General features: G+C 49.9%; 1 protein-coding gene across 1 annotated transcript; it reads left to right on the forward strand.

The window, feature by feature from the left end:
- The first annotated feature begins 752 nt into the window (after positions 1–752).
- On the forward strand, positions 753–20,674 carry PRKACA (protein kinase cAMP-activated catalytic subunit alpha). The gene is made up of 10 exons (XM_043962803.1): positions 753–1,097; positions 14,009–14,070; positions 14,544–14,675; positions 15,181–15,279; positions 15,614–15,696; positions 15,898–16,024; positions 16,227–16,322; positions 16,488–16,610; positions 18,253–18,417; positions 18,819–20,674. The coding sequence occupies exons 1-10, from the start codon at positions 1,052–1,054 to the stop codon at positions 18,942–18,944; spliced, it is 1,059 nt and encodes a 352-aa protein (XP_043818738.1). The 5' UTR covers positions 753–1,051; the 3' UTR covers positions 18,945–20,674.
- The last annotated feature ends 48 nt before the right edge of the window (positions 20,675–20,722 follow it).

The raw sequence follows: 20,722 nt of genomic DNA on the forward strand, positions 1-20,722 counted from the left end.
AACACCACAGGCAGACATCCTCTAAGAGATGTCTCTTAACTCCCAAATTCCTTGCTCTTCACATTTAATTATTACCTATCACATGATACAATTCTCTTTTGCACTGTCCTTCCACTTTCAGGCTTCCTAAATTAGGGGATGATAGTTTGGCAGCTATCTCACCTCAAAAGGTTCCAAACTGCCTCAGAACATTAAAGAATGGGTGCTCAGGTCAGGGACCTATCCTGCTGGGCAAAATCCAGATGAGCTCTGATCCTGTAGTGGGACTTCCTATTGCTTGTCAGTTGGGCGCTGGCTACCCAGGACTTATGCATTAAGGTTTTTATCTGGAGGGAAAGGGAGTGTTTAGGGGGCTGTTTTTCGGTATCCTCAGTCTCTCTCTGCCTAGGCCTGGCCTCTACAAGGGCGGCCTCTTATCCATTCTTTGGGGCCTGCAAGATTTCACTTTGCCCCACCCCCTTCTCCCAGGATTGACACAGAACATTCCCGGGAGAGCCCGTCCCAACCTTCTATAAATAAAACGCCAGCTACCCCGCCACTACCAATCCAAAGGTTCGAAGGGTGGAGCCTGTGACGCGATCAAGTGCCGTCTCCAATGATGGAATATGACCCGCCCAGTTGATGGTTTTTGGGCCAATAGGCGGCGGGCGGACCGCGTCTGGCGTCATTAGGTCGAGAGCAAATGAGAGGGCGGGAGGATTGTCTTCGACCAATGAATGGTGGGCGCGGGGCCGTCAGTCAAGGTGTCGGGGGCCAATGGATAGTGGGGTGCAGGGACTGTGGGGCGTCTCGGGCAGCCACGGACTCGGGTTCTGGTTCCCCTGCTGAGCTCGCGGGAGACGCGGGAGCCGGGAACTGGGAGCCGGCTGGGGGGTGGGGGGGAACGGGGCTACGGAAGCCAGCTGAGCCCGCGACCGCGACCGCTGCCGCCGCCGCCGCCCGGGGCGGGGGGTGGGGGGGGGGAACCCGGTCGCCAGCGCCCGTGCCAGCGCCGCAGCCCGGGGCGGGGGGTGGGGGGGACCCGGCCGGAGCCGGAGCCAGCGCCGCGGAGATGGGGAACGCGGCCACCGCCAAGAAAGGCAGCGAGCTGGAGAGCGGTGAGTGTTCAGGCCCCGACCCAATCCGTTCCCACCCCAGGAACCCCCCAGCGCCCAGCTCCAGCCGCGGGCACAAAGACAAAACGAAACGGCCCCTGCCCTCTGGCAGCGTCCGTTCTACCGCGCCCCCCCCCCCCCCAAGGCCGCTGAGCTCCTCGGTGCGACTCTTCGAACTCCTACCCCGCCCCTGAATGAGCTCCTGCCCTCCCCACCCGACTCTGAACTTTTCTGCGTCTCAGTCTTCTCATCTGTAAAAAGATGGGGTCGGACTACATTTATCTGGTCCCTTTCAGCAGCTCTGAAACGTATGACCTCCACCGCTCCCCCCCCCCTCCTTCCGGTCATCCTCCCTGGTCCCTGCCCGCCTCTCTCCCTCTCTCTTCCCCCCACTTTTTCTACGCTTTGTAAATTACGACCCCGTTTTGTTGTTATTGTTGTTTTCATTCCCCGTCACTACCGAAAATACCGTGTGTGGTCCCTGCCTATTCCCCCTTCCTTCTGGCCTCACCCCCCCCCCACTCCTCCCTCCTCCCCACTGCTGCCAAAGCCAAGGCCAGCTGTCAACCCCAGAGCTGGGGCCCTCCCTTCTGGCCCACCCTTCCTCCTGCAAGCCCCCCAGAAGTTTGGCCTGATCCTTCTCATAGTTTCTGGCCCAGTCACCCAATGACCAGGAGTTCCTGGAGCCCTGGGGTCTACTGACCACCACACCCTTTTTTAAAAAGCATCTCTGAAGGTTCCCATCTGTTAACCCTCCTCCCAAAGTGTCGTTTTGTTTTAAATGTTTTATTGATACCTTTTGATTTTCATCACAGTCATTTTTGCACTTAGGTCCTCATTGAACCCTTTTTTTGTAACAAAGAAAAACAGGCAAAAACAACAGATACAGTGATTTCTTTGGCTACGCATGCAACATTCTGGCCCTTTAGTTCCCTGTCTCTGTGACAAAAGGAGGGAAGTGTATTTGATTATCTGTTCTACAGAACAGATTGGTTATTACACTTAAAAAGAGTGAGCTTCCTCTTAGTGTTCTTTTGATTTACATTCTTGTAGCTATTGTGTATCTTGTTCCTCTAGTTAAATTTATTTCATTATGCATCAATTAACATGTATCCTCCCATATTTCTCTTCTTCATTTAGATCATATATACATATGCATATGTACATATATATATCATAACTGCATAATATTCCATTACATTAATATTTCACAATTGTTCAGCCTTTCCCCAGTCAGCGGTAAATTGACTTTGATCCCGGGTCTTTGCAAACACAAACAATGGCCCTATGAATAGTTTGATATATATTGGACATTTCTTTCTATCCATGACCACTTTGGGTTCCTTCGAATGGAATAGCTTGGTCAAAGACTATGTACGATTTAGTCACTTTTCTTAAATTGTTCCAAATTGTTTTCTGGTATGGTTGGATCAATTGGTCCAAACAATAGCTCTACCACCAGTGTATTAGTGTGTCTAACATTTCACAGACTGTCCATCAGTGACTTTTTATTTTCTGTCATCTTTGCCAACTTGCTGAATGTGAGATAAAACCTAAGTGTTTTAATTTCATTTCTTTTATTAATGATTTGGAGCATGTTTTTATTTGGTCACTTATAGTTTGCAATTCTTTTGAAAATTGACTATATCCTTTGACTACTTATCTACTATGGAACTCAAGTAGTTTTGAAGTTTTCAATATGATTGCCCTTCACATCACCCTTATGTTTTCATATGGTACCCCCTTATCTTTGTCTCACCCTTTCCTTCCTCTCCCTCTTTCTAAACATCTATATCCAGTTCTGTATTTCTCCAGAATACCCATAGCTGTGAACACACACACACACACACACACACACGTTTCTTTAGTTATTAGTGAATTTGGTCAGGGAGAGTGTTTAAGTTCCCTGTCTCCAAGTTAGTCAAACGTTCTCTGTGGCTTCTTATCCATGTTTCTGTCATTTCCCATCCTTTCTGTCTTTTTCTTATCCTGTGTACACCCTAGACAAGCAGACTTTGTTTGTAGGCCCTGGGTCTTTCCCATCTCCTCCAAGGCCAGACTTTTTCCTTTCAGGGATTAATCATTGCCCTTCCCCCTTCCCCCCCCCCTCCTCCTTTAAGGGAGGTGGCTGAAGATTAGGTAGAGGGAAGTTAAGGTCTTTGCCCCACTAGGCCCCATCTCTTGGATGTTCCCTCTGTGCCCTACCCCCCAGGATCTGAGCACCTCCAGATCCCTCAATAAACATATTTCACAACGGAGGCTCTGCCTTGCAATGGCCAGTAATTGGCTCCCTCAGTCTGCCAGATGCCCCTGGTTTTTCTGCCTCATGAGAGTTGTCTGGTCCAATAGTTTGGGAAAGGTTGGAGAATTGGGGATCTTCTCATTTGAGTAAGAGAAGGCTACTCTACCTCAGATGGAAGTAGGATAGCATGACCTAGGGTTCTTCTGTGGAAAATAAATGGTGAAGAGAAAAAGGTAACATGAGTGACTATGATTTTCTGCTTACCAGAAGACTCAGCTTTCAGGGTCCAGTTCCAATTCCCCTGCCCCAAATCATCTGTTCTACTAAAACTGGATGGAAGCCTCCTCTAACCCTAATTCTTGGCACCCCAGTCCCATACACTTGGACCCTCAGAGCAGAAGATCAGTCTTAAATGTCCAGCTCAGTAGTCTGAACTGTGCTGGATAATCTCCATGCCCCACCCCTTCCCTACAGGATCCTGGCATGAAAACCAGGGAACCTTGTTCTCTGCCACTCCTTGGGATGTCCCATACCACAGAACTCAGGGAATGGAGAGGTGGCAGCAGCTTGGCCAGAGATGGTCCTGCAGGCACTGGGGAGAGGATATTGAAGTGGGCCCCAGGGCCAAGGGCTTGCCAGGTGTGGAGCAGGTACAGCCAACACTAGAACAGAACAGCAGTTGGAGGGAGAGCTTCATGAGGATTCAGCCACCTCCCAAAATGAGGAAGGCTGAGGAGGCATGGAGAAGAGGGACCAGAAGCTTATACTTCTGGCCTAGTTGGAAGAAATTACTGTTACAAGCAGAAGGTCATGAGATACACTTTGGGTGAGGAACAGAGGTAGACTACAAGATTACCTATTGGTGGTCTTGAAGAGCGAAAAGGAATTACTAAAAATTACAAAGCCTTCCAGGGGCCCTGGGAAAATGCTTTCCTTGATCTCTCCATCTCATATCTGACTAGATAGAATCCTCTTGCATCCTCTGATCCAAACTGTGCCCAGGGCTGTGGCCAGGCAAGTCTTAAGGGGTCACTTAAAGTTGTTTGGCCATGGGGTAAAACCACTCACTTCGGTGGCAGACCTATAAATTCAACAGGATCAACACTAACATCCATTGTGCTCCTTTCAGGAGACACCCAAGGATCTTTGTAAAAGGAGCAAGGCCATCCTGGCATAGTGGTGTCGTGGTGGTGCAGTTGAAAGAGCAGTTAATTTAGTGTCAGAGGACCTTGTTTTGAATTCTTAGCTCGGTGACCTTGGGTAAATTGGGTCCCTTCTCTAGGTCTCAGTATCCTCCATAAAATGAGGGGCTTGGACTAGATGAGTACTAAGTTTCCTGACAGATCTAAATCCCTGTATCCTAAATCACTTCCCTTCTCCGGAGCTCAGTTTTTATAACCCTATTAAACAAGTATTTATTAAGCACCTACTCCACGTTAGGCAGAGGTATATGGGCCCCTGAATCAGGGTGACTTGGCCGTCAAGCAGGGTTTCATTCTCCCCCATCTGTGAAATTAATAGATTGGACCAGATCATCTCTGAGGCCTTTGACAGCTCTGAGTACTATGATCTTATGACAGTCTTCCCAAGGAGGACAAGCCCCACAGAGTGCTGACACCCCAGAGAGAGAGAAAGCAAACTTTGAGGACCCTGACCTCTGACATATTGGTTGTATGATCTTGGATAGATCACTTAACTTCTCCGTGTCCCAGTAAACTTAAGACTATCAGTTTCAGTGCTGATTTGCATTAATAGAAAGAAGACCCTCAGTCAGAAGTTCCCCATGTGAAATTATTTTTTTTAATGTCTCAGGCACATTTGAAAATCCAGATCAAAAATGAAAGTTCCTGTCCTCATGGAGCATACATTCTGTTCTAAAATTCACCTCTGAAGTAGTAATAGCTAGTGTTTATGTAGCACATAGCCATTTAACTATTAGTATCTTACTTGATCCTCACAACAGCCTTGGGAGGTAGGTGCTATTGGGTTTTTTTGTTTGTTTGTTTTGTTTTGTTTTTCTTTTTTTAGGGAGACAATTGGGGTTAAGTGACTTGCCCAGGGTCACATAGCTAGTAAGTGTTAAGTGTCTGAGGCCGGATTTGAACCCAGGTACTCCTGACTCCAGGGCCGGTGCTCTATCCACTTCGCCACCTAGCTGCCCCTGTAGGTGCTATTGTTATCCCCATTTTACAGATGAGGAAACTGAGGTGAAAAGAAGTTAAGACTTGCCTCAGGTCACTTATCCAGTAAAGTGTCTGAGGCAGGATTTGAGCTCCTGTCTTTCTGCCTCCAAGGTCCACACTACCGCTCCACCTGAATGGCTTGTATTTCTATCCTCAGTGCTTAGCACAATGTCTGCCATATAGTAGATACTTAATAAATGCTTGTTGCCTTGCTTTGTTGCCTAAATAAGGGGATTGGACTTGGGAGGTGTCAAATACAAGCACTGACTGAACTAGACTAAAATCTAATAGGAAAATGTTTAACAAAATAAAAAATACAGCAGACTATAGATAATGTTAATATGTGGTTTTCTAAGTCAATATTTGGCCTGCAGGGATTCTTGTGTATGTAGTTCAGTGGCTCTCTTTTCTATTTGAGTTTGACACCACTGGACTAGATGACCTCAAAGGACCCTTTCCATTCTAAATTCTATCATCTGATGATTTGTTGAAAATCGTTTTTGAAATTCCTTTGATGAAAGCATGGCAATGCTTTCTGATTCTCCAAGTTTGGCCCCACACAGCTATTCTTCTCTTTACAGGCAGGGGACTAGGTCCTGGACAAAGGGAGGTATTGCTACTTCAGAAGAGCCAGATTCAAGAATAGGCTACAGTGTCAGAAGTTGTTGGGGGGCGAGGGGGGGTGGGGGTTGTACCCTGGCAGGGCCTCAGCTAAAACTCAGGAGAGTAGGCTCCCCATCGAGGGAGAAAGGGTGGCTGAGGACCAGATGGTGGGGGTTGTTTCTCTTTGGGATGGGACTAGAAGGAATTTGTTGGTGACTATGAATTAAGACAAGAGTGGGATGTCCTGGAGGAGAGAAGGAAGGGCAAGGTACTGAGGGAAGACTAGAGGAAAGAAGATTGAGCTCCGAACTTTCTCGGGTTTGCGGCTGGGGTGGGGGTGGGGGGCTCAAAGGTACCTCAAAGGCATTCTGAGCCTCTCAACTAATTCGAGGGGAGCCGATCATAGATATGCCCCTTTCCCTGGAAAAGGTACAAAGCATCCTGAGGGCGAGGCCAGTGAAGAGGAGAGAGGAGGCCTAAACCCCAAAGGGCCAGGCCTTTGGGTGTTCGCCCTTAGTGTGGGGAGGGAGAACAGAGCAGAAGGAACCAGCCGGCGCCCGAGGGGCAAGGGCTGAAGGACTCAGGTCAGCAGCCTTGGCCACTGACTTGACGCTAACCGATAAGGGGTCGCCCAGCCTAAGTTTCCCCATCTTCGCTCCTAAATCCTTGCCGCTGACCTGGGAATCCTCGAGGGCATGCGTTCCAGCCCAGCCGCCGCCCTACAGAAGCCCCAGAGGGTCAGCCGGCCCTTGGCGTTGGCGGTTGTATGGGGCCCCGGGCTGGTCGGGGCCACCTGCTGAGCCCAGGCCCCTTCCTACGGAGAGCCAGAGGGCTTAATCCACCCCTTCCCCAAGGCTCCTGGGTGGTGCTGCTCTTCTTCCTCCTCGCGCCCCCTGTTGGGCCGGGGTGGGGAAAGGCCCCTACCCGAGCCCCCTGGATGAGCTTTGGCCCTTTGCAGCCACCATAGTCGGGGCTGGCCTGTGAGAGAGAGAGAGAGTGCGATGGCTGCTGCAGGTGAGCCCCCCAGGACCCCTGTTGCCATAGTAACCTGTGGGCAAGCTATGCCATTTTCCCTGCCCCTGGCAAGCACAGTTTGGGGAGAGGAGTGAGTGGGTGGGCAAGAGACAGTTGTGAGAAAGAGCAGAGCTGAGGGTACCATGACCTTGTTAAGGGATGTCCCAGGAGCAGGGGGCACCACCCCCTCCCCCCAACAGGTTATGTGCTCTGCAAAGAGCCTGGGCCTGGGTTTGAGCCCTACCTGCCACTTAGAACCTGTGAGACCTCGGGTTGGCATCTCTCTGGGCCTCGGTTGTCCTATCTATAAAACTAGTGAATTGAACCTGATGGCCATTAAAATCTCTGCAGCTCTAAAGTCTTATGATCCCTTCCCTTGGGGAGTGGTAGCCTACCTCTCCTCCCCACAGAAGGGGGGGGGGGTGAACTGCCCTGGCAGGGGCTTGTATGGAGAGGCAATGGGATATAATGGAAGAAGCTCTGGGCTTGAGGTGAAGACCCCAGGGCTTTGAATCCTGATTCTGCCATTTAATGGTCATCAAACCTTGGGCAAGTCATCACCTCTGACCCTGTTTCTCCATCTGTAAAGTAGCATCGTGACGTTTGTACTACCCAACCATAGAGTTGTTTGGAGGAGAGCATTTTGTTTACCTCAAAATGTGTCTTGGTTCCTTCTGACTTTAAATCTATGATTCTAGTTTTGATTTTGGAAGTAGTGGGACTGTTTTTAACACCAGGAGACTGGTATGATTGGCCCCTGGGTTTTGGAAATTGAACACAAAGGTATCCCTGGCATTACTGGAGGGACGCTTGCTGCTCTGCTTCTGGGTGGGTTTTAATTCTTTAGCACCAGGGGCCTGAGAGAGAGAGCTCCCAATCTCTTGAGTAAATTGATGCCCTAGGATTTTGTGACTAAAGCTTCCTCTTCTAAGAAGAGTCTCTGGGATCTGATTGTGCCACCTCCTTTGCTGTTTTGACCTCTCATGTGTGAGAGGAGCAGTATTAAGGGTTTGTTGTTTTGTTTTGGAGTTTTTAAAATGCATTCTCCCCAGGTTTAAGATCAGATTGAAAATGTTGTGGGGAGTAGTTATCCGAGATCCCAAATGCTTGGAGTTAGGAGGTTGCTTAAATATAGGAAAAATGGTCACCCTGTAGGACTCTAGCTTCTCCTGAAAGATGCTTGCCTCAGGAACTCATGTTGGCTTCCTTCTTGTTATCTGGAGGTAGAGAAACTTATGCCACTGGTTTCCTAGTCATGTCTCTTCCCAAAGGCTGCAGAGTACTTGCAAATCCCAAGAACTACCAGCTACCTTTTTTGTTGTTGTTTTTGTTATGATCTTCATTCTCTAATAGGAAGGCAGTTCACAAAAGCTGCTCTGTTGGGCTCCAGAGAATAGAATTTGGAACAGTGGGTATGAGGTAGAGAGAGGCAGATTTCAGCTCTGAGGAAGAAAAAATTTCCTAACACTTAAAAGCTGTTCAGAAGTAGGCTGGCTTGAAGAAGTGGTGAGTTCTTCATCACTTCAGGTCTTCAAATGAAGGCTAAACTAGATGTTGGTTAAGGTACCGACCATCTCTGAGTCTGTGGCTCTTTTTCAAATTGAAGCTCTGGTGTCAGAGAGAAACACCTTAGGGCAGAGTGAAGTGAACCGGTAGTCAGCTTTGAAACCTTCTGTTTTGGGCTATGGGACATGGTGAAGATGAATTCTAGCCCTTCCCTCTTCTACTCCAACCTACAGGAGGCTTGAGTGAGAAGGGTCCCTTTGAGTTCTAAACTAAGTATGACCTGGGTAGGGGAGCGAATTCTCCATTAATGGAGGAGCCATCTGGGAGTAAGTTAAAAGGAAATACTTTGTATGGGTATCAAACATCAGGGTACCTGCTCCCGTCTTTCCTTTCTCCCCTCAGTCATCTTCTATCAGGTAAGGAAGCCCTAGGAATGATTCTGGTGCCCCCGCCCCTGGGACTCCCAGTGGCTCCTTGCTTGATATTAACTCCTTCAAGCCTGACCCAGCACTAAGGACACATGGGGGAAGCCTATCCACTGGCCATGTTCCCAGGAGCACAACCTGACCCAGTGCTGCCCATTAAGAAGAACCAGGCAGAGCAAACTCCGACTCCTTTGGAGTAGATACACAGTCCAGATTCATTGGGTGGCCTGAGGAAGGAAGAAAGAAAACACTTAGGCAGAGCAATCCTGCACCCTCATGGAGCCCCTTGAAGCACCTTGGTGACCTTGGGCAAGTAAATTCCTCCCTGTGGACCCCGTTTCTTGTCAAATTAGGGAGTTGGACTAGACTTCTCCAACTTCATTCATCTCCAGAGCTCATGCTCCTGTGGCTCCAAGAACATTTGAGACTATGAGAGCAGGTACCTTTAAGTGCTTCCCTGGCAACCAGCTCCTCCTCCTCCTCCTCCTCCTCCTCCTCCATCATCCCAGCTTTCTCTTTGCACAAGGCTCAGGCTGACATCGTTGCTCTGGGGCTTCTTCATCTGCCTGTTCCCAGGCCTTCCCAGCAAGGGCTCCCAGAGAGATCTCGGGATGAGGGCAGAGGGCATGGAACCTGAGAGCACCCCAGAGATGACCTTCCAGCTGTGGCTACAGCTATTTCTCTGGGCCCACCTGGCCGTGCGCTTTGTCAGCTACCTTCGCCACGCTCTCTGGGGGCCCAAGTTGTAGCCAGCCTCCCCAGCTCCCGACCTGCATTGGCTCATAATCCTTACTGCTGCTTGGCCTCCATCCTGGATCCCCCCCAACTCACCGGGGAATCAGCCTTCAAAGAGGCAGGAAGTAGAGGTTGGTGTAGGACCACCTGGTCGGGTCCCCCTCCCCACCCCCCACTCCCTAGCCCCTGGAGTCTCACTTCATTTGCCCCACCCCTAACCTAATTCTGGGACAATGGGTGGGATCTGGAGACCCGAGGCTACCTCAGTGATCTATTTAAAGCCATGAGCTGTGGCATCACTTTGGCCTGCCTGGCCTCAGCTCCCTGGCGCCTCCTTGGAGCAATCGAGAATTCCCATTTTCCCCAGTGGGGAGGAGCTCTGCTTCCCATTTTCCCTCACAGGAGGCCCTGTTTCTCCAAGAGCTAGGACTGCATGTGGGAACTTCCCTCCCCAGGACACTAGAAAAGGGACAGCAGAAACAATGGCCGGCCCAGCTTACAGATGTCAGGCTCCCAGTGATTCTCTTAGGGGGATCTGGAAGGAGGGATTGGGAGGGCAGCTCCCACTGTTCCTTGAAGAGTGAGCTTGTCTGAGGAGGAACGGCTTTAGGCCCTTCCCAATGGCCCTGCCCTTCTCAGATTGGGGAGTGGGATGGTTGAACTGGGAGAAGGAGGGTGAGAAGCAGCTGGAAGGGACAGAATTTTTGGAATCTCAGTTTTAGCAGGCTGAATGTTAGATCCTGAAGCCCAAGAGCCCAAATGGCAAAAGAATCTCTTCTGGGGGAATTGGCACTGGGTTTAGGAAGATTAGTAGAATTGCTCAGCTGCCCCATCTTGTTCCTCCACAATGTCAGGAGGCTTACTGGCTACTTACTCCTGACCTCACACCTAGGAGGGCTTTGCCTTTGTGCCATGTTGGAGTGGGCCTCAGCCCTTGTAGGAACAATAGGTCCTGGGGTCTGTCACCCTCTCTGAGGGGACTCAGTAAGAAGGGACCAAAAGGAAAGGGCTCAGGTGCCTGCACAAGCAGCTTTCATTTTCTCTAGAAGAGTGGAGGCAAAAGGGCTGAGGGCTCACCTTATTGCCTTCCTGAGACTATTTCTTGTCTCCCTTCTAATTGGAGGTGGGGTGTCTCCTTAGCCCCCCACCCCCACCCCTTCCCTCCCCAGCTTATTTTCCAAGTCCTTCTGATGCAGAAGCTCAACCCGTTCATTTTGTTTGTTTGGTTTTTGTGGTGTGTTTTTTTTTTCAGGGCAATGAGGGTCAAGTGACTTGCTCAAGGTCACACAGCTAGTAAGTCAACCCGTTCATTTTATAAATGGGGAAACTAAGGCCTGAGGCCAGAGGCACCAAAGCAAGATAGTGCCAAACCCAGATGACAACCTTGAGCTCCTGCAACCAAGGCCAAGATGTTTTCCAAACTGTCCCCTACCTACCTCTATACTAAGTGCAGGCAGGCATCTTCCACCCTTATCCAACACCTATTTCTTGCTACCTGCAGACTCACCCCAAAATGGGCCCTCCCTGCTTGGGCAAAGATAAAAGTTCTAGGTCTCCCATGCTTTGTGACTAAGAGATTCCTGAGCCGATGGAATCAATTTTGGACAGTAGATGGAAAGGTCTAATGAGACAGGGTTCAGGTGTCCCCAGAAAAATTACTTCTGCTGAGCCTTGGTTCCTCATCTGTAAAGTGGGGATGACAAAATAGGGTTCTTACAGTAGCCTGTTGTGAATCAAGCACTCTGTAAACCTTGGAGTGTCAGAGAACCTTAATAAGCTGTTATAAGAGGCAGGATGATCCAATGGGAAGAGCAGGAGGCCTGATTTAAAGTGTTGGCCCAGGGACCCTGGAATAATCACTTAGTTCACTTCACAAAGTAGGTCCTAAGCCCCCACAATGTTTAAAGTGTCCAAGGGAAATGCTTGGCTTGAGACAACAAACATACAGCACATGGAGGGCCAGCCTCTGACACGTAACTGTGGCAGTGAGTGAGGCCCTTAGGGCCCCAGATGGCTCTCTCAAAGTGTAAAGGTACAGATATGTTGTGGGTCTGCATGATTTTCCCTGTGTTGATGAAATCACAGGTCTAGGCATTGTGCAGTGGTACAAAGATTTAAAAAAAAAAAAAAGCAGGCCTTGCCTTCAAGGAGCTTCCCATCTATTGAGGGGCTGTAGTATGTGTGTGAGGGACCTGAGAGCCCTGAAGTGGGGATTGGGGATCAGGAAAAGCTTCAGGGAGGAAGTAGCCTGGAAGGAAGACAAGGCTTCTGAGAGATGGAGAGGAGGACCAGATAGGGGATGTAGTGACAGGCCTAGGTTTGGCTGCAGTATCAGCTCTCTGGAGAGGACTGAAAGTCTCTGAGCCTCCTCGGTCCTCCCTGTATAAAAGGAGGTAACAGTACTGGTGCTGCCACCCCATAGGGATGTTGCCGAAAAGCTCTAGAGCGCTCCAGCAACGTCAGCTGCTATTATTAGAGAGAGGTGATGACGGCATTGAGAGACTTCTAGAGGAGGCAGGCCTGAGGCCCCTGGGAGAGGTCAGGGGGAAGATCTTTGAGCGTACTGGAAGGAGCATGCAGAGGCAGGCTGAGGGAGTGGGGGGGGGCACCAAGGCCACCGAGCAGTTTTGAGGCCCTTCCATGGGGGAGACTTCTCCACCCTAGGGCCCAGTGCTCCCAAGAGAAGGGACCAGAGCTAGCAGCCAAATCCCAAGGCTATAAATACCTCAGCCCACATTGGCGTCCATGGAATGTAGGTCAGAGCTTGGGGGCAGGGGGAGGGGGTGGAACCCTGCTCTGGAGCTCAGATCCTTCTCTTTGCCCCTCATCCCTGGACATTTGTCAGAGGTGGCCAGAGTATACTCTAGTTGTGAGAGAGAGAAGGCCCAGGCCAAAAACGAGGCTTTCTCCACTTGGTGCATCCTAGAAGACAATAGGCCCCCTGCTGAGGGATGGAGTTCATTTGGGTTGGAGGTACCCAGGCCCCAACTCAAGTGAATCAGGCTCAGCTCTGCAGTAACAACAAAACATTAAGTGTCTGCTATTTACAAAGCCTTGCTCTAAGTGCTGAGACAGATCCTGCCCATAGGAACCTCACAGTCAAATGGGGACTAACACCAACACGGATAACTGCTACATAATCATGCATGAGGGCAATACAAAACCAGGTTCTCCATGAGGCCCAAGGTGGCAGGACTGGAAGTCTTCCTGGAGGATGGGACTTTAGAGTTGGTCTTTAAAGGATGGATTTGAATTCACCTGATGCCTGGAAGGAGGATGTGCCTGAGCCTGTGAAGGCTTCAGCTGCTACAGTGGCCCACAAACTCTCACTTGACTGAAGTGTAGAGGGCCTGGACTGTAGTAATAGCAAGTAGGCCTGCTGGGGCCTAGGCTGCCAGGGATCAGGCCTTGAGCTTAGTAGGCAACCAGGAATCTCTAAGAGGTTCTAAGCAAAGAACAGACATGACCAGCTCTATACATAAGCAAGATGACTTGGGCAGCCATACGAAGCTTGGAATGGAGCCAGGGAGGCCTGGTATAGCCCAGGTAGGCAGTAATGAAAGCCTGGGTGAGGGAAGTGACAGTGTGAGGAAAGAGGAAGCAAAGAAAGATGAGAGAAAATGGGGAAGCAGTCAGTGGCGTCCAATAATTGACCACATTATGAGAAGTTAAGGAGGAAGAAGAGTTAAGGATGAGCCCAGGGTTTTGAACAGCTATGTAGTATATATAACAGTATATACCAATACATAGTAATATCATTAATAATAGTAATCTGTGGCACCACCCTTATTCAGTCTCATGTTCAAAACCTTTGGGTTATCCCTAACTCTTCCTCACCATCTCTCTCGTTCTCTCTCTCCCCCTCTCTCCAGGTATTGGCACAGAGGGTCAGAGCCCAGTGTTACTTTTCTCCGCCTCCCCCTCCCCCAGGGCCCAGTGTGTCCCTTCAAAGCTGTAGTGTCTACAGTGTCATGAAGATGACCAAATAAGAGAACGCATGCGCAATAAGTTCTGTGAGGGCCAGCACTATTTTCCACCTGTCTGGATCCTCAGGGCCCTGTAGGTTGGAGGTCTTTAGTAAACTCTTGATGACTTGCTACATTTCCTTGCCAGCATCTATGAGGCTCTTCCCAGAGTCTCGAAGAGCCCCTCTGCTCCCTCCTCTGTTTTCTTAAGCCTCTTATTTGTGCTCTCCTTGCCTTTCAGTGAAAGAGTTTCTAGCTAAAGCCAAAGAAGAATTCCTCAAGAAATGGGAGAGTCCACCTCAGGTATCTCAAGTTTTGGAGCTGGGGGCCCTGGGGCTCACCTTCCCAAAGCATTCCAAGGGGCCCTCTAGCCATATAGCCCCAAAGCCTCCATACAGATTCTTCCAGTGGCCAACAGGCTGTCACCCCAAGTAGATTTCTGTCTGTGTCTTCTTCCCCACCCAGCTTCTCCCACCCGCCTGCTGTCTCTGGGCCACAGGGTTCACCGCAGCCCCCATTGCTCCCTCAGCAGCTGCCTGGAGCTCCTGGGCCCCATGCCAGGGCCATACCCACCCCCCCCTAGCATGACCCTCAGGAATATACTCTCACCTTCCCTCTGGCCTGACAAGGTCTCCTCTTGTGGTGCAAAGAAGAGATTCCAGCAGCTTCGTCCTGACACCTGCCCATCCCAGACTGCATGGGGAGGAGGCAAAGGGGCAGTGGTGGGTGCCTCTGAAGGCTGACATCGAGACAGACGTTCCCCTCTCTTTATTCAGCATAGCACAGTCCAGCTGGATCAGTTTGACAGAATCAAGACTCTAGGCACTGGTTCCTTTGGTCGAGTGATACTTGTGAAGCACAAGGAATCTGGGAACTACTTTGCCATGAAAGTCCTTGATAAACAGAAGGTGAGCATTCGCCCAGCAAATCCCCAGCATTCTAGAGCCATGTACACACGCATACACTCTCTCTGCCTCTGATGCTCCCTCCCTCCCTCCCTGTCTCTGTCTCTGTCTCTTCCTTATCCTAGGGATATGGGGAAAGAGCTGCTCTTGGCCCAAATTCCTGGCATCTCCCAAGTGATGAGCTAAGAAGAAAGCTGGGAGACAGGCCCTGGATCTGGAGGGGAGGAGGAAGGGGGAGAAAGAAGGGAGCAGAGGATGTACCTAAATGGGCCAGGAAAACAGAAAGCAACTTGGTGTTATGGGAAAAGCTTTGGAGTCGGTGGGGACTAGGGCCCTGAGCTTCCCTGGGTGACACTGGGCAAACCACGTATCATCTCTGAGCCTCCGTTTCCTCATCTCTAAAAAGGAAGGGGTCGGATGCCATCCTCCAAATCCTTTCCCCCCTTCCATCCCAGTTGGAAGCTGGCCTGTCTTCTTGCCCTCCCATTTCCCCAATCTTCCTTCAAAGGTGGTGAAGCTGAAACAAATCGAGCATACCATGAATGAGAAGCGTATCCTGCAGGCCATCAACTTCCCATTCCTCGTCCGACTAGAATATTCCTTCAAGGTATCCCAGACAGCTCCGGCCTTGGCCCGCCAAAGGGCAGGGGTGGTGATGTGGGGAGGAGGGTAGCATAGCAAGCACTCCATTTTATACTTTGGCAGTCGGTATGCATTGGGCAGACTGGTATTTAGCTACATTCACCAGAAGTGTTCTCTGAATCCTGTGCTTTAGGGCCTCATATGAGTATTTGACATCATTCATGCCACAAGGTGGGGGAAAGGCACCTAGGGGTGAGCTGGCCCTCATAGGCTCTTAGGAAGAAGGAGAGGGCCGGGCTTCTGGGAAGGGAGAGGCAGTGGTACGGATAAGGATGGAACAAGATGGCTTTTCTTTATAGGACAACACAAACCTGTACATGGTGATGGAGTATGTCCCAGGTGGTGAAATGTTCTCCCACCTACGGCGGATCGGAAGGTTCAGGTGAGCAGCTTCCAAAGGCATCCTCCAGCCCAGGACACAGCATCAGGGGATGATTCAGGAAAGTAGGGAAAGGTTTCTAAAGATGCTTTGGTTAGAGGATGACCAGAGTTTGGGGAGATGGTCCAATATCTTTTCAAGCTTTCCTCTCCCCATGAACCTCCAGCAACTCATCTTTTCTTTCTTCCCCTTTCCTTCCACCAGTGAGCCCCATGCTCGATTTTATGCAGCTCAGATTGTCCTGACCTTTGAATACCTTCACTCATTGGACCTGATCTACCGAGACCTGAAGCCTGAGAACCTTCTCATTGACCAACAGGGCTATATCCAGGTACTTCCCAGGGCAGAGATGGCAGACCACTGCAGAGCAGAATTCTTTCGATTTCCTGAATGATCTTGGCCACACATGTGAACTCGAACACACCCACAGACACACTGTCTCACACACACACACACACACATATCTCTCCTGCTTGCCTCTTCCTGTGCTTTCTTGGCCAGGGTGTAACTGCATATACTTCTCCTGGCTGTAGGTGACAGATTTTGGTTTTGCCAAGCGTGTAAAAGGCCGAACCTGGACCTTATGTGGGACTCCTGAGTACCTGGCTCCTGAGATCATCCTTAGCAAGGTGAGCTCCTCTTCTGAAACACTTGGCTCTCCCTTCTTTCCCAGGACCAATGTGGGACTTGTCTTTTACCCCCCAGTCCTCATCCTAACCTAGACAAAGCCCTTTCTTTCCTCCAATTCCTTGGCCTTTCTCTCCCCCACCCTGACCTTGACTTTCTTTCTCCAGGGCTATAACAAGGCTGTGGACTGGTGGGCCCTAGGTGTCCTCATCTACGAGATGGCAGCAGGCTACCCCCCCTTCTTTGCTGACCAGCCCATCCAGATATATGAGAAGATTGTCTCTGGGAAGGTGAGTCCTCAGGGTCTAGGCTGGAAGCTTAAAGCATTCGTTTTGAGGCTCTTTGGGGGTCACAGGAAAGATATTTCTGTGGACTACCCAGCCTTCCTAGCCCACGGAATGCCTCAGTAAGGTGATGCTTTGTCCTGGTTAAATATTGTAAGAGGGATATTGAGTCATCAAAGGGTGAGCGCTTCAATGCTAGGTGGAGAATTCCTACTTATCAAAAAGGTGGCCATCAGGCATTTAGGGATTGCTGCAATGTCTGAGGCTCAATGCTAGGCACTTTGAAGGAACAATGACAAATAAGGACACAGGCCCCCCCCTCCCCCCAGCGCCCAGCAGAGAGCAGATGTTCACAGGCAGGCCTGCTCTCACCCAGTGATCATGGGTCAGTACAGCAGTAGGGGAGATGTCATCAGGTGTGGAAAAGAAAGACTAGACCAAGAGCAGAGCACTATATCAGAAGCAGAGGGTTCAGCTTTGAATCTTTGTTCTACCATTTACTGATTGCATCTCAAGCTTAATGTGGGAAAAACAGAATTCTTTGTCACACAGCCCCCAAAAAAACCCATCCCCAATGGAAATATTGCTTTCTGGCGGGGGGGGGGGGAAGGTGTGGAGAGAAAGAGAATAAACATTAAAAAACAAAAGAGATCTCCCCATTTCTCCTGACGGCACCACTGTTCTTCCAATCACTCTGGTTCAGTCTTTGTGTTATCTCTGACTTATGTCTCTCCCAGAGGCCCTGTATCTATAATCAGTCACCAAGCCTCCCCTCCTGCCCTCCCTCCCAGCCATCCTCTTTGACATCGGCAGATAGCCTCTGCACTAGTTCAGGCTCTTGTTCCTAATCCAGCCTTGCCTTTCCACATACACCAGACTGATTCTCCTAAAACACAGATCTGCTCATGTCTCCCCCCACTCAGAAGCTTTGAGTGGCTGTCTTTCTGTCTGCCTCCTGGATCAAACTCCCTCAGTCTGGCCGTTGGAGCCATTCAGAATCTACAGCTCACTTACCTTTCCAGGCCTTTTTCATTTTAGGCTTCTTGACAGCCTCCCCACTGACATGGCTCCAGGAGCCCATCTCCACCCCTCTCAGGCCATTTTCCTGGCTCTCCTTTGTCCAGCCTATACCCTGCATCCAGGCATCCAGAATGAGCTGCAGCTTCCTTCCCTCTGTGTCCTTAGTCCTTGACTGAGGCATTTTCTGATTCCTGCCCAGTTAATAACACTTTCCCTTCTGAAATTGTTTTGATCACTATGTATATACTTTGTTGTAGTCATTGTTTAAACATTGTATCCCCTGGCTAGTATCAGCCTCATCAACAAGTATTTGTTGATGCTTTACTTTGCACCTGCTCTGTTGAACCCTGAAGACAGAAAGAAAGACTCACATTCCAGTGGATACAAATTCTTTAAGGGCAGAAATGGATCGATTTGGGCCTTTATGTTCCCCAGGGCCTAGCACAATGCCTTGCACACATAAGGAACCTAATAGAGGGAAGGGAAGACTTGAAGAATGTTGGGACTTGATGGATGGGTCGGATAGGCACAGAGAAGGAAATGATCATACTAGAAACACTGATAGAATCCGGAGGCCCTGGATCCCACCTCTCTCTGTGTTGTTGGCACCCCTTCCTCATCCTTTCAGGTGCGATTCCCTTCTCACTTCAGCTCCGACTTAAAGGACCTGCTTCGGAATCTGCTCCAAGTGGACCTCACCAAGCGCTACGGGAACCTCAAGAATGGCGTCAATGACATCAAGAACCACAAATGGTTTGCCACCACTGACTGGATCGCCATCTACCAGAGAAAGGTGGGCTCCCTCGGCTGCGGGGAGGGGGGCTGCTATCTGAGCTGTGACTCTGTTGCCCCCTTGGAAGCCACTTCTCTGCCTCTGCTGCCTCCCTGTCTGTCAAATGAGTTTGAGCTCGATGGGCTCTTCCAGCCTGTGCTCTGCCCTGGGAGGCCCAGGAAGATGGCTGGCATCTTGCTGTGCCCTTTGAGGTCTCTTTTGGGCACTGGGGAGGAGGTCAGGTATGGGCCCAGTTCCTTTGCAGGTGATGCTCTTTCTCATGTTCTAGAGGCACAGTGCTATGCTGGAAAGAGAATTAAGCTGCTGATCCAGAGACCAAGTCCCCTCCCTCTTAGGGCCTCAGTTTCTTCAGGTGTGAAATGGGGGCCCTTCACCTCTAAGATTCTCTCTCTCCTTGGCAGGTGGAAGCTCCCTTCATCCCAAAGTGCAAAGGCCCAGGTGACACAAGTAATTTTGATGACTATGAGGAGGAAGAACTCCGCATCTCCATCAACGAGAAGTGCGCCAAGGAGTTTGCTGAGTTCTAATGGAGTCCCTGGGTCCTGGTGGTTTTCTGTTGGGGGTGGGGTGGGGGGGGAGGGATGGATTGAAGAGTCTGAGGGCCCCAGAGTTCCTTGCATATTAATTTTTCCCTTGGGAGATCAGTAAGCAGAGATGTTTTGCAGGGTGGGGAGAGGGAGATACAAATATCAGATGGCCCCCCCTTTCCCTCCTATCCCCAACCCCCACTGCTTTTCCCTCACTGTCTCACTCCAGCTGGTAGACCCCATGGCTGGGTTCCCTCTGCTCTTTGCCTAACTCCTTGTAAGTTTAAAATCAGTTTTCCAGCCCAAAGAGACCTGAACCTTCCCCCTCTAACACCACCAGAGATCCTGTTTCTTTCCTTGCAGCCCCCCACCCCCAAGTGGGATACTTGTACCTAGAGCCAGGCCCTTGTTTTTGTAGCTCCTTATTGATGCCCCCCCCCCCAGTGCTGGGAAGTTGGAGCAGGGGAGCCAAGAGGATCCTAAGTTGGAAAACCTCCAATTCCCAAGACTACCACAGTTTCCCATTATTTGTCCTTTTTCTGGCCTCTCCCTGGAACTTCAGAACCTCATCTAGGGGTAAAAGGACAGACAAAGCAGTTCCCTACAAGGAGATACCCTCCCTGGGAAGATGTTTTAGTAAAATTTTCGTGGCTTCTTTATATGTAAAAAAATTTTTTTTAAATACTTAAATTATATTTGCCTTCCTTCCTAACTCCTTCCCAACTTCTCTAGCTGTCCCAAATACATTTTAATGTGTCTGGATTTGCCTAGGTCAAAGGCTATGGAGCTTTTAACCTCTGGGATCTTAGCTGATGGTTTTAAGCTGGGACTGTGACTTGGGGATATGGGGATTTTTTTGCTGCTGATCTCAACCAAGGAGTTGTGAGATCCCCTTGAGGGGTATCCTGCCAGGTTTGAAAGAGCCTAGCTTCTTTCAGCACCACCCCCACCCCCTCCACTCCCACTGGTCTTCCTTCCTCATGATCAACTCTCTTAACTCCCACATCTTCCCTACTCTCCAGTTTTTGCTCACTTGGGGTGTTAGGGCACCAGGTAAAAACATTTCCCAACCCACCCAGGCAGCCTGGCTTGTGATCCCTGCCAAAGAGGCTTCCCAGATATCCCTGGGGCACACCTTCATTTTAGCTATTCTTATCTATAGATTTTTAATGAACAGCTACTAACTTCCCATTCTGTCTGGGAGTGTCACTCCCTAAAAGCAAGTTGAAGGATGTAGCCCATGGGGGGGGGCGGGGAATGGGGGGGTACCAGGAGAAAGAAAACAGGAAGTTTCACAGCTTCAAGGTAGAGAGCTTCCTTTTGCCATGGGAATGCCAATTTTTATTCACCTGATAGCCTCACCACCATCCCCTATCCCTAGAAGCACCCTTTATCTGGCTTGTCTGACAGCTACCCATCACCCTCCCACTGACCCCTTGTGGAGGCATCTGAATTATCATAATCCTCCCCACCTCTCGTAAGTAGCTCTGGTGGAGAGCAGCCCACTTCTCTCCACCCCCTTTCTCATTTTTTGTCCCTCTCTCAATTTTCCCCCATCCCTGAAGGAGTTCATAGGCCTGGGGTAGAGGTGGGGGTGGGGGTACCTTGGGAGTTTAAACCTGTGTGATTCGAAGAAATTTGTTTCACGGAAATGACTTCCTCTTTAACGGTGTGCTTTGTTGTAAACATATTTGAAAACTATTATCAATAAAGTTTTGTTTAAAAAAAAATCTGTCATTCCTGACCCCCTCCCCACTCGCATACCCTTTGGCACCCCA

The sequence above is a fragment of the Dromiciops gliroides genome, chromosome 1, assembly GCF_019393635.1.
Source record: "Dromiciops gliroides isolate mDroGli1 chromosome 1, mDroGli1.pri, whole genome shotgun sequence".
NCBI classification, from domain to species: Eukaryota; Metazoa; Chordata; class Mammalia; order Microbiotheria; family Microbiotheriidae; genus Dromiciops; species Dromiciops gliroides.

Excerpts from the sequence above, each read along its gene's own strand:
- PRKACA (XM_043962803.1), top strand. The coding sequence starts at position 1,052 with ATGGGGAACGCGGCCACCGCCAAGAAAGGCAGCGAGCTGGAGAGCG. Across the intron at positions 1,098-14,008 it reads AGGCAGCGAGCTGGAGAGCG|TGAAAGAGTTTCTAGCTAAA; the intron begins GTGAGTGTTCAG and ends CTTGCCTTTCAG. Across the intron at positions 14,676-15,180 it reads AAGTCCTTGATAAACAGAAG|GTGGTGAAGCTGAAACAAAT; the intron begins GTGAGCATTCGC and ends CTTCCTTCAAAG.